The 13,658-nt window shown below is 35.8% G+C and overlaps 1 protein-coding gene and 1 pseudogene across 5 annotated transcripts in view; one reads left to right on the top strand and one right to left on the bottom strand.

Moving 5' to 3' along the window:
- LOC309645229 (SCAN domain-containing protein 3 pseudogene) overlaps nt 1-13,658 on the top strand; it is a 203,951-nt pseudogene that overhangs the window by 20,144 nt on the left and 170,149 nt on the right. The window lies entirely within an intron of this gene.
- EPS15 (epidermal growth factor receptor pathway substrate 15) overlaps nt 1-13,658 on the bottom strand; it is a 157,149-nt gene that overhangs the window by 87,540 nt on the left and 55,951 nt on the right. For 2 of the 4 annotated variants that reach the window (XM_082429174.1, XM_082429172.1), the window contains exons 9-12: nt 7,272-7,472; nt 6,275-6,420; nt 4,517-4,673; nt 209-294 (exon numbers count right to left, since the gene is read on the bottom strand). In XM_082429174.1, the coding sequence (XP_082285300.1) occupies nt 209-294; nt 4,517-4,673; nt 6,275-6,420; nt 7,272-7,472 (590 nt within the window). Of the gene's footprint in view, nt 1-208; nt 295-4,516; nt 4,674-6,274; nt 6,421-7,271; nt 7,473-13,385; nt 13,453-13,658 lie in introns of all 4 variants that reach the window. The other 2 variants (XM_082429175.1, XM_082429173.1) reach the window with 2 other exon arrangements.

Raw genomic sequence — 13,658 nt, 5'->3', positions numbered from 1 at the left:
TCCTGCGTCATAAATTAGGTGACCATATATGCATGGGTTTATCTCTGGGCTTTCTATTTGCCTTAGATTTAATAAGGTACACTGATTCCCATTTTAAGAACCACAGTACTTAACCAAATAAAGTAGTACTTACCCAAGATATACATTAGAAACAGAAAAGAGTGTGTGCATGTATTTATATAATCAGGTATAATTTTACTTTACATACCTCTGTAGGTCAACTATTTCATTGTTAAGGGTATCTAGCTCCTTAATAGCAGAGAAATCTGCGACAGGACTTGATCCTATGACGTTCTAAAAACAAAGAGTTCACAATTATAACATTATTACTATAAAATTGCATGTGGCAAAGCATTAAAAATGTTTAAAAGCACTATATGGATACATATTTTATGGTATTACTAACACTTTTAATTCACTTAAGAAAACCCTATCTAGTGCAATTTTACACACACACACACACACAGGCAGTTATATACTAAGACATTTTCCCTTAAACTCTCTAAAAGCTGTTGTTCTATAATATATACCACCACTTGAGATCCCAATGTCTTCATCACGTGATCTTAGCCTGTCTAGAATGTTGCAGTAAAGCAGATATCAGATTTATAAACTAATTCCTCCAATGAAGCATAAATTTCTTGGGGAGGTGAATTGTGATTTATTTGTATTTGTATTAAATAAATGGTGGTTGATCTTATTTAATTCAACAAGTATTTACTTTTATTAAATACTTTCAGTGTCTATTTAAAGTAAAACCAACCACTCAGCATGTTCCATAGTAAATATTAATATCACCATACATGAAACTGTCTTATATGACATCCTTTACGTATGGTTTTCTTTCAATAATGGAGGTGTCAAAATTAGTCTCTGAATGGTATCTGTATTTAGAAAACCTAGCTGGGTTTATTCTGGGCTCTGCTCTTTCACTAGCTGCATGATCTTCACTGCAGAACAGGGAAATAATCTCTGCCCTGCCCACTTTAAAAATTAAATAAATACTGCATATGAAGTTCCCCTACAAACTTTATGATATTTTATAAATGTAAGCTATTATTATACTTAACTTCCTCAACAGAATATGCTCTTGAAAGTTGGAAAGGCTCCCAATGACTTGCTTCCACCCTGGCTCAGTCCCCTTTGTGAACCATTTTTGATGCCTTATATAGCTGGCTGAAGTCAAGACAAAAAGATAACTGCTCCTTCAAACACTTGACCTACACCTAATGCTACAACCAAACTGACAAATAACAGGATGATCATCATTAGGAAATGTTAAAACTGAGGCCTAAACATGTAAAACTAAAATATGTTGAGGACCTTATTAGCAGAACATAAAACTTAGTATTATACTTATGTTGCTGTGAACTTAAGGTATGTCACCAACTTGCACAACAGAAGAAGAAACCTAAAAGTTCACAGTATCCTATCTGTTCACATTTATATAATGGTTTACAAATTTACTAAGTACTAATCTGAAAACTGGTCTGTAGGTAGGGCAGATATTATTATTAACCCCACTTTAGAGCTAAGGAAACATATTAAATGACTTGCTTAAAGTTGAACCCAGCTAGCTAATAGGCGATATTGATCAGACTTCTAATCAAATTCAAGTGCTATTTCACATCATGCCCCTTGGCACCTGCATATTAAGATCATTTAGGTAAATGAAACAATTACCCTAAAAGCCAACTTGATAAACAGGTACATCAATAAAATGTGGTAAATAATTCCTTCTGTATTTCTTTATGCTATACTGCATAACCATCCTCATATGTTTTGTTTTGACTATCAATACCAAAACTCATCCGTTAGGATTCAATTAACTCTATTCTCAATTTTATACTAATTACAGATTTGTACCAAATATACCTCTTACTATGTTTTACTATTACGTGTTTCACTGACACATAGACCCTTATCATTCTAAAAAGTCAGAAATTTTAAAGTGGGTTTCTGAATGTGACAAGTATTTACTAGGATTTTAACTCTGCCCAAACTTGACTTATGAGCTAATTAAGCCTGGCCAGACAATTTGAAAGGCAAACAAAATGAAAAATTAGCACTTAGTCTCACTTTTATCACCAAGAGTAACTTACATCACGTAAGTGCTACTGAGAAATTTGCTATCAGAGGTGCAAGCAAACCAAGAAACTCAGGACTCCCATACCTGTTCTGTCACTCTAACTCAAAAAAAGTGACTCACATTGACAGTCTTTCACTATTAAAAATATCATCAAATAGGAAGAGTGAGACAAATAAGCTTAACTTCAAACAAGTTATAAGGTAATACCATAGATGACTCCAGAATGAAGATTAATGTACTTAGTTGGTACTGATAAGTGTACTTGTGTCACTCTCAATTGCTGACACAAAAATTAAACTCCTGTTCTAGAGCAATAAAATAACATGCAATCAGGAAGCACAGAAAAAGTTCGGCTAACAGTATATAAAGTATAAGAAGGGCATATGAAGAAAAATGTACCATGTCCCCTTCTTGCAAAATATTTTCTCTCACCTTGTTTTGTGTATTACACAAAAATTCCACTTTGGTGATTTTAAGTGGATCAGGGAGCTTAGGGAAGGCAAGTTAAAATGCACACAAGGACCAAGTGACAGACATGTGACAAAAGCATGCTGTTTAGGTATTTCCTCTGCATTAACTTTGAGGCATAAACAACCTCTAATTTCAAAATGTATCTTGTAAACCAAAAACCATAATGCTAAAAAAGGCATAAAGTAAAGCTCTAACCTTGAGAGAGTAGAGTTAAGAAACTGACAGTACAAGAAAGGCGAAAAGCAGAGTGCTGCAGAATGGAAAAAATAGTCCAAACTAGAAAAAACACAGAAAGGAAAGCAACATTCAAAAAAGGATTAGTCAAAGCTGCAAAAAAATGCAGTTCTAAAAAAATTAGATTATAAAGAGAAAAGAGATTATTTGAAAGACAAAACAAATGCAAATTTTAATTTTTAAGGTTAAAATTTTTGGTTATAGATAAGACAACAGTGATAAAATCCCATTTTAATGAATAATACTGATATCTGACATGGACGAAAGTATCTATGCTCTAGTGAATGGACTTCAGTAAATCTACTTAATTGAAAATTCTGTATAGCAGATGCAACTCGAAGTGTCTACTAATGTTACAGAGACTTCAATGAACAAACAATTTGCTTCAGAAAGTTCTGCTGTATGTGTATTTTGTGTTGGTGGGAGACTCAGTGGGTATAAAATGAAGGCAGCGAGGAAAAAAAGCAGTCTACATAGGTGAAAGAAGATGAAACAACACAGCGTTCCATAACTGAGATACAGTTAGAGCAGGGGGCATAAATACAAATTTGTAACCTTTATCTTTCTGGGTGGCATCACTTTTAGCCTTCTCTACAACTTAGGGAACCCATGTCCTACATCAAAAGAAATTTCAGAAATTCACAAAATGCTCCCCCCAAAACACTTACAAAGCAGATAAAATCAAGTAGTTACTTAACGTGAAAATAAGAATAAAAACTCTTATACGTAACTTCTATACTTAGTGGCTATAAATTTCCATTTAGTTGACTTAGGAAAAAAATCCAATTTTGACTGCTACTAGATTTGTTAAAATGGGATTTTTTTAACCTATGTGACAAAATTAATGCAAGACATTCTACTGACATTTTAAAGAGAACTCTCCTGATACCAAATACATGACAACTCCTATATATGTAACTCTGAAGAATCACCACATCCATGGTTACTTTGTAGGTCACAAGATACTTAAAGACACAAAGTATGGAGGGCAAACAGCCACTAGAGCATGCAAGTCCTTTTAAAGCTCTAATATTAGGCCAAGATATTATAAACCACAATATTAGGAAGGGTTTCTAGATGAGAAGAGAAAAATCAAAGTACAGCATTACTGACACGTGTAGTTTTGAAAATTCCTACTGTTTGCCAGAACCAAAAGTAGCTAAAACCTGTTTCTAGCTGTTCAGATATAAAATTCGGTTGTATGCTCAGGAATAGAGGCTCATCTATATGGCAAAAACCACACAGACTTTTCCTGAACAAGTTTTTCTTTTCTTTTTTTTTTTTATGTAAAATTGACAACAAGCAATCATAATCTCCTAGATTTTGTTTTCAAATCTGTATTGTTTTCTCCAAGAGTGAATTATCAAATGAAATGCAGTAATTTAATTCTTATAGGTTTCATTTAAAATTTACACTCTATTCATAAAAATTAATTCACAAATCCACGGGGGAAAAAACAAGACCACATTTTCCAGTTTTAAGACCGGAAAGTATGGTTGTCATATGTGTAATGAATGGTGGGATAAATGAGCTGTAGCCCAAGGATATCATACAAGGTATTCCAACATATTTATAGGCACAAATTAAACCACAAACAGTATACTGCTCTGTTTCTAGCCAGATACATTTTCTCCACTATTCCATACAAATCGATTCTGTCACCTGACATAGCATTTGTTCTTTTCTGTTAATGCATTACGGTTTTCTTTTAAGTTGTCTTACCTTTTGTAAAGTGGCCCTATCTGATGGTGGAATCATCTCAGGAGTAAGAATGTGAGGAGGATCGATGCCCTTTATTAACTTTTGATTGATTAAGTGAAAAGCCAAGGCAAACTGATCTTTTGAAAGCTTCCCACAGTCCTTTGTGTCACATAATGCCCTGTACAAATAAACAAAATGAACAGTATGTAAATGTCACAATTACCATTCTAAAAATCCAGGGGAAAATTAATATGACTATGTAGCTTTGAAATAATCACCAGTTGAATTGAAAAATAAAGTCATACCAACTTATGGCTAGCCAAAAACTCACTGAAATGTTGGAAGAGAGATATCGGCTAAAATGGTAAGAAAAAGAGACTGTTCACCTTGGTGCTGAGCAGGGCCCTCTAATTTGGGTTTGCTCTGTGCTTTCTTACCGATTTCCAGAACCGCTACAGAGTAAAAGCTGTGGTGGGCCAAAGAATTCCAACATTCTCTACTCCCAACATTTTCAACATTAAAAGATGTTAAAAATGAAACCTAAGTTTCAACAAATTTGGTTCATTAGTGGCATTAGAATGATTCTAAAACAAGCAAAATACTCCATGTCGGCTTGTTTCCTACAACTTTTGAAGTAGGAGGATGTCAGGATCACCGTCAAAGAAAAATAACAGCTGCAAATGGAGATCACGTGTGGAGAGAAGGCAGCAATCTGGAAACCTTTACAAAAATCACTTGAAGAGAAACAGCAAATGTTTTATTCTATTTGCTCCCCCCCCCCTTTTATTTTTAAGGTCAGCTTTCTGAAGTCCTGATCTGTTTGATTCATTGAAAACCAATGTGGCCTGACGAAAAGACTATGGGCTACGGTGTCAAAGAAACCTTAAATTCCAGCTTTTCTACTTATTTCTTCTTGTGACACTGGCCATATTTTTTAACCTCTCCAAGCCTTAGTTTCTTCATCTATAAAGTAGAGATTACACCTATCTTGCAAGGTTACTGTGAGAATTAAAGACAAAGTACATAAAAAGTCTGGGCATAATAGCAAACCCATGACAGCTGCCATTTATTCAGCATAGTGCCTAGCCTAGGCACTTGAAAGTGGCAGCTATCACTAGTTACATATATTTAATCTTTCCCAGTCTTGGGTTCTTGTTCCTTTTAAGGCAGATCTGCTGTCCTTTGTTCTTTTCTAAGTTCCTCTTTGCAACTATATGGTTCCACTTCTGATGTTTGCTGCCCCTTGAAAACCTCATGATAACTAACCTCGGTATAGTCAGGTGGATTGGCAGCAGGCACATTATAAAAACCATTTTCATTATATTATCTCATTTAATGTGAAATTCACTAGAGACACTAAAGCTTGTCATTTTTTAAGGACCAAGTGTATAGTTCCCAGGTAAAGGTATAAAAGTATACATATACCCTATAGAAAGAATTATACAAGTATACCTTGAAGATTCTGGGTTTGTTTTATATTGTTTAAATTTCAGAATTTTGGATTCTCCCTTAAAAACTGAAGTTTAATTAGTTGATATAAACCAATGCTGGATTTTAACATTCTAATAACCATTAACTGACACTGTCAATCTAATAAAACTATAGGTAACCCATTCTCAAGCTTTTGTCCAGAAGAAATCATCAGACTTAAATTTTTCTCTACAAAGGATTCTAAACAAAAACTGTCCTACTTACAAATGCCTAAAAATAAGAATCTACAAAACTAGAGTTGATACAAAACCATACTTGTTTTTTAAATCAACTTAAATAAAGTCTTACCAAATATGGGCTAGTAAGGCAGAAGGTAAACCTGTCTTCAGGAAGATTTCACGGACTTCCAATCCAGACACAAATCCATCCATATCTTTATCAGTTTTCAAGAAGATTTCATCATATTTAGCTTTTTCTGCAGGGGATACAACCCACTACAGGAAAAAAATATATATATAGTATTTTCACCAAAATGAAACAAACTTTGAAGTGTCCCTCTTTCAGCCCATGACAGTAACTTTCACAAATTCTCTGCAATTCTACCCCACTAACTATAGCAACAGTGTGTCACTTCCATCACACCCCAATTGAAATGCTGTGATGAAGAGAAAATTACAGAATAAAAATATAGGTTAGCTATAGGGACTATACTTAAAGATGCCCATTTTACTTTTTTTTAAGTAATGAGTAAATTCAAGCACAGTTAACTCTTGACTTACGAATGACCACATTAAGATGCGTAACTAGGAGAGTCTACATAAACAAAAGATTCAGATAATTCTAAATCTCCATTTTTTTTATAGTTTCATTCCCCGTTCTTAACTGTAGCCAAACTGGCTGATTTGCATATTCTGTCATTATTTTCCTTTACTCAACCTAACAAGAAGCAGGTTGTAGGAAAAAAAAGGCCTTGAACAACCCCAAATTGGAAAATTTGATCCCAAAGAATCAAGAGTTAACTAGAGATTAAACAAACAAAACATCTATTAACTTTGCCAGGGCAAGCATGCCAGATTAACATGGAGTATCTTCTTTCTCCAACTTTAATTCCAGGTAGATCAAGGCAAAGCCAATGAAACATCCATATGACCTAAGTAAGGCCAAATGCAGGAGAGGATTATCTGTCTTCTCTAGGACATCACATTATATATATAGGTTCAACCAGAGGGAGCTCTGAATTTTTGATCCCTTTGATTGCTCCTTCCATCTTCATCAAGCAATCAACTGTTAAATGCCATGCATTTTGTTTTTTAAAAAAAGTCCTTTAACACTGATAAATCTATACCTGTCTTAATGGTGCTTTGGTAGGTAAAATGCCTACAGGTGGTAAGGAGTGGTAAGGTTCCTTGGCTGATGTTGAAGAGGGGATCAACCGCACAGAGCCTGATATACTGACCGTTTTCCTCTTAGAAGGTGGCACCAAGGCTGGAGGCAAGGACACTGGCACAGGTTCTTTCTCCAATGCGCAGTATACCAAAAACATGGCCTTCAAAACAGAGGAACCACGGTCATATATATTAAAATCATTTAACAACATCCACCCATGAACTGATTATTGTTCAACAAAAAAGAATCCTCAAGCTGCCTCAAATCCTTTTATTAAGAAATAAGGCTGGTCCTTATTTAAAAAAAAATTTTTTTAAATTAAAAAAAAATTAAAAACAAAATAAAAAAATTAAAAAAAAAATTAACAAAATGAAAAAAAATTAAAAAAAATTAAAAAATTAAAAAATAAATTTAAAAAAATAAAAAATAAAAATAAATAAAAAAAAAGAAATAAGGCTGGGAAGGAAAGAAAGAGGAAAAGAGGGAGAGATGAAAGGAAGGACGGAGAAAAGGAAATACATCAAAACTAAGCAACTTTTAGGAAGATATCCTAAGCAGTGAAAACTTAGACACACACCCTTCAAGTAAAGGTCTTGTAATGTCAAAAGAAAACAACCTGGGAAAAAAAATATTTGCTAAGAAAGAATTAACTTCCCTAATATATAAAGAATACTTAGACATTAACAGAAAAAACCCACAAAATCCAGTAAGAAAATGGGCTAAGAGTATTAACAGATACTTTACAGAAAAGTATATGTCACAAATGGCCCATCCTTTAACTTATAAAAATATGCTCACTTCCACTCCCAAGAAAACGGCAAGTTAAAACTATATGAAAATACCATTTTCCTTCTAATGGCAAAAGTCCAAAGTTTCATAACACAATTTGTTAGCTAGACTAGGCAAACAGGCACTCTCGTACATTGCTAGTGAGAGCTCAAACTGGTACCAAGACTACTGAAGCGTATTTTGGCAACATCTACCAAATTATTTATTTCCCTTTTGGCTCAGCAACTTGACATCTGGGAGTCTATCCTCAGATATCCTCTACCTGCCTGCATAGGAAATGCTGTATGAAATAGGTTTTTAATTATAGAATTGTTTGTATCAGCACCCAAGTGCTCATCAGCAAAGACTGGTTTAAAAAACTATGGTATACCCATACAATGAAATGCTATCAAACAAACAAACCCCCCACCCGCCCAAAAAAAAGCAAATCCATGGGAAATATTCTGTATCTTAACTGCAGCGGTACCTTCACAGATATATACAATTGTCAAAACTCATCAAATTATATACTTAAATTGAATGCAGTGCATTGTATGTAAAGTCGTCCTTAATAAAGCTGACCAGAAAAAGAATCATGGAGCCCTCTGTGTGAAAAGATATCCAAGATACTATGTTAACATGAAAAAAGTATAGCGGTGAACAGTGTGTATGTATAATAATAATGTGTAACCTTTATGGTAAGGGGATAATAATTATTCATATCTGTTTCTGTTTCCATTAAGAAATTCTAGGAGGATAAACAAGAAAGGCAGGATAAATAAGAATATATAGAGTAGGTGTAAATGGAGCAGTTGACGGCAAGGATGGGACTGACATTTTTTTCCACTGAATATCTTCTTATGTTGTACTGATTTCTGAACCATGAGAATGTATTACCTATTAAAATTATTTTTAATTATTAAATACAAAAAAACCCACAAACTTTCTATTTCCAGAAGCTTGAAACTCCAGAAAGAAAACAATCTGGCTAGCACATACTTTCAACCAAATTCACAATATATGTAATATTATTAGCTTGGCACTGAGCTAAAAGAAGTGACTAACATGCACACTAAAGGTCAGCATTCCTCTTGCTACAGATGGGAGTCATTTCCTGGAAAAGTGGACACTTGAAGCAAAAAAGCTATGTCAGCCATCTGCTGCCAACAGACAACACAGTTTTTGAAAGTTAAAAAAATATATTACTAAGTTCATGTTGCCTTGAAAATAATTTTCCTGACAAAACTGAAGTCAAAAATTTTTCCACCAAATAAAATAGAAAAAGTGAACAGTATACGGTTGAATTATGATTTTGTTTTCTTATTATATTGTACTTTATCCTAATCAAAGCATGTCATTGAAACAAATACAGCAACTAAATCAAATGATGTACAACGCTTGCCAAAAAAAAAAAAAAAAAAAATCCTGGCCAGCAACTAGTTTTTAAACTGATATGTACTATGTACTAGCAAATGCATTTGCACAGCTAGAGATAGACACTTAACTAAGAAGCATTTCATATATCTTTTTGATGATTTCAAGGTAAATGCATCAAAATAAACCTAAGCTTACTCATGGGTAGAGACAGCAGGGAAAGAGGGGACTAGTTTGACTGTTGCAGTCAATTACCACTAGCTGTTCTCTTTCTTTGATTTTTTTCATCCTCTATGCTTTTAGGGAGTATTTCTCAAATTTCTGGCCATTAGAATCACCTGGAGGGCTTGTTAAAACACAGGTTTTTTGACACAACCCCAGAGATTCTTATTCAGTTGGTTTGAGGTACAGCCTGAGAATTTGCATTTCTAATAAGTTAACTGGTGATGTTGACATTGTTTATGGGAGACCTTACTTTGAGAACCAGTATTTTAGGAGTTTCCTAAGGAGTTTTGTTTACTCGTTGGTCTATTCAATCAGTTGAACTCCCAGTTTTAATTTCTAATAATAGCAAACTAGGATGAACGTATCAGATGTTTGTTGTGTTTTCCAAGTAATACAGGTTTCCTTCATCAATTTAGTTCAAACAAAACATTTACTGAAAAATTTCTAGCCAGCAGACACTGTGCTAGGCATTACAAATACAGAAGTGAAGAGATCTCTCATTTTTACAACCCAACAGAAGAAGCAGCAAACATGTAAAAAGTTAATTTCAGTGCAATGTGAACATGTTAAGAGAGAGAAAGAAAGAGAGATGTGTAATAAATCTCCAAGTGCCAAAAACTCTTCACATAATGAGGATCCAACAAATGCTACTGACAAAAATTTAGACCACCTTCAGTCTCAGAACTTACCTGACAGAAAAATTTAAGACTTAGTAAGAATGTAAAAACCAATAGATAGACAGGAAGACAGAATACAAGGTAAAAGGAGCACGAGTCTACCTCTCCAAAGAGTAGAGAAGGATAAGAGGGAAATTATAGTGAAGAAACCTGGCGAACACCACCTTAACCAAGTGATGAAGGTTAACATCACCAGTGAAGGCATGTGGACATCATGTACCCCCCCCACCCCTGATAAATGCGACGAGAAAGATATTCTACATCTGTGGTACTCTTTCCAAAAACCCATACCCCAAGTCTAATCACGAGAAAAACATCAGACATACCCAGCTAGTACTCCTAGACAATGTCAAAGTTATTAAAAAAAAAAAAAAAAAGCAACACTGAGAAACTATCATAGACTAGAGAGACTAAGTAGACATAGCAATTAAATGTAGTGTGGTAGCCTAGAAGGGATCCTGGGACATAAAGGAAACACTGGTGAAATGCATATAAAGCCTAGAGTTCAATTAACAGTAATGTACCAATGTTGGTTTTAGTTTTGACATATGTACCATGGCAATGTAATATGTTAATAGTAGGGGAAGTGGGATGAGGGGTACTGAGGAAATCTCTGTACTCTATCTGCAACTTTTCTGTAAATTTAAAACCATTCCAAAATTTAAAGTTTATTTTTTAAAAAACAAATAAACAAAAAAACAAAAACAGCATGATTGGAACTTCCCTGGTGGTCCAGTGGTTAAGAATCCACCTGCCAATGCAGGGGATATGGGTTCGATCCCTGGTCTGGAAAGATCCCACATGCCGTGGAGCAACTAAGCCTGTGCGCCACAACTACTGAGGCTGTGCTCTAGAGCCTGCTAGCCACAACTACAAAGCCCACGCACCGCAACTACTGAAGCCCACGCACCTCTAGGGCTTGCGTGCTGCAACCACTGAAGCCTGCACACCTAGAGCCCGTGCTCCGTAACAAGAGAATCCACTGCGATGAGAAGCCTGTGCACCACAACAAAGAGTAGCCCCCGCTCACCGCAACTAGAGAAAAACCCACATGCAGCAACAAAGACCCAAGGCAGCAAAAAAAAAAAAACAAACCAAAAAAAAACCCAGCATTATCTAGAAGGCCCAGGCTCAGCCCTGGCTCTGCCACTAACTGATCTGCTTAGAGGAGCTAATTTACAGAATCTTGTCCAACTCTAAAAATCTATGAAAAAGCATAAGCATAAGCTCATTTACCAAATAGTAAATTACTAGAGTTAGGGGTCTTCCCAGTAAGTTTGAAAGCCATGGTTTCAGGCTCAATAAAACAAAGAACTATTTCATAGAATAGGACTGCATACTGGTGGAACTCATCCCAACAAAGGGAACAATAAACTTTAACATGATTATTAGTCACTTCCCTTGGTTCAATACCAATACCATAATTTTATATACATTTTGAGTTCTCAAACAAATACCAGAGAGGAAAATTTGGCCCATTTGCAAAATGTCCCCTTAATGCCCTGTCAGAGACTCTCTCCTAAGCTAAGTCAGAAGTAAAACTCAGGAAGATGTATTTCTAATATCCTTATTGTCTAATCATAGAATTCACCAATGAGCAAATAGAATACCAATAATAGTCACAGACATTTAAAAAAATCAACATTCAAGGATATAGAAATTATTTTTTAAATCCACTTTATTTTTGTGTGTATACATACACACATGCCCCTCTCAAAAGTCATTTTATGAACTACAGAAATGATTCCTGAACGTAAGTCTTCAAAAGTCATTTTAGTTGTGGCCAGAACACCCAAGGCATGCTAAGGCTTGACCTTTACAAATTCAGTTAAAAAAACCCCAAAAAACCTCCAAGATATTCTAGATTCTGGATTTTTAATTAAACCAGTAGGTTTCAGAGAATATAAAAAAGCATTTACATTTGAAAAGAAATAAGGACCGTTCATTAAAGGTTCACAAAGCAAGAGAAGTTATACAAGTTAGAATATCTCACTAACTTCAACTTTATTTATTCCAATTAAAAAAGTAAACCGACCAAAAATCCCATCTACTACCCTATAAAAGGAAAGAAAGAATTTGGTTTGGTTAAGAATTTTTAAAGATAAGTCTTCAACATAAAGACTCAGGTTCAACCAAGTTTTGGTTCATTAGTGAAATAAGAAGTTATTCTTTTTAAAAATCCATATTGTAATTCAAGAAACCAAATTAGAATTTCTCATTAACTTCATTTTTATTTATTCCCATTCAAAAAATAAACATACACTTTGGCTTTGGGACAAATGCCTGCATGTGGCCACATGTGCAGGAGAAAAGAGCTCCTGTATGCGTCCCAACATCTGAGGAGGGCCATGCTGACTTTTATCCAGGATGTTTTTTTCTTAAATAGCAGCACAGAGCCTTCCTTTTTCTGAATGCTCCCACATCATTTACTCTCTACTTTCTCAGGGTTTACCAAAGATGACTGTATACAAGCTGCATTAACAAGACCTGGTAACAGGGCTCTTGGGACCTCTGTGCTCTGTTCCTGCTGGGGTGCCCAGTGAGGAAAACAAGACAAGATGGTGGAGTAGAAGACCTTGAGCTCACTCCTCCCACAAGAACACCAAAATCACAACTAACTGCTGAACAATCATCAATAAAAAAGACTGGAACCTACCAAAAAAAGATATGCTACATCCAAAGCCAAAGAGGAAATCACAACAAGATGGTAGGAGGGGCACACTTGCGATATAATCAAATCCCATACCCCCTAGGTGGGTGACCCACAAACTGGAGATAATTATATCACAGAAGTTCTCCCACAGGAGTGAGAGTTCTGAGCCCCACAAGAGGCTCCCCAGCCTGGGGGTCTGGCATCGGGAGGAGGAGCCCCCAGAGCACTTGGCTTTGAAGGCCAGCGGGTCTTGATCGCAGGAACTCCACAGGACTGGGGGAAACAGAAACTTCACTCTTGAAGGATGCACACAAGGTCTTATTACCAGGAACCAAGGCAAATGCAGTGAATTCACAGGAGCCTAGGCCAGACCTACCTGTTGGTCTTGGATGGTCTCCTGCAGAGGTAGGTGGTGGCTATGACTCTCTCTTGGGACATCAAAGCTGGTGGCAAACATACCCAGGAGTGAAGGCTGACATTTTACTTGGGACATTAACACCAAGACCTGGCCCCACCCAACAGCCTATAGGTTCCTGTGCTGGGATGCCTCAGGCCAAACAACCAACAGGGCAGGAACACAGTCCCACCCATCAACAGACAGGCTGCCTAAAGACTTCCTGAGACCACAGCCACCTCCAGACACGCCCCT

The sequence above is a fragment of the Balaenoptera physalus genome (assembly GCF_965194825.1).
Source record: "Balaenoptera physalus genome assembly, chromosome: 1".
Taxonomy (NCBI): domain Eukaryota; kingdom Metazoa; phylum Chordata; class Mammalia; order Artiodactyla; family Balaenopteridae; genus Balaenoptera; species Balaenoptera physalus.
Note: the sequence above shows the minus strand (reverse complement) of the source record. Positions and strands in the feature narration are given on the sequence as shown.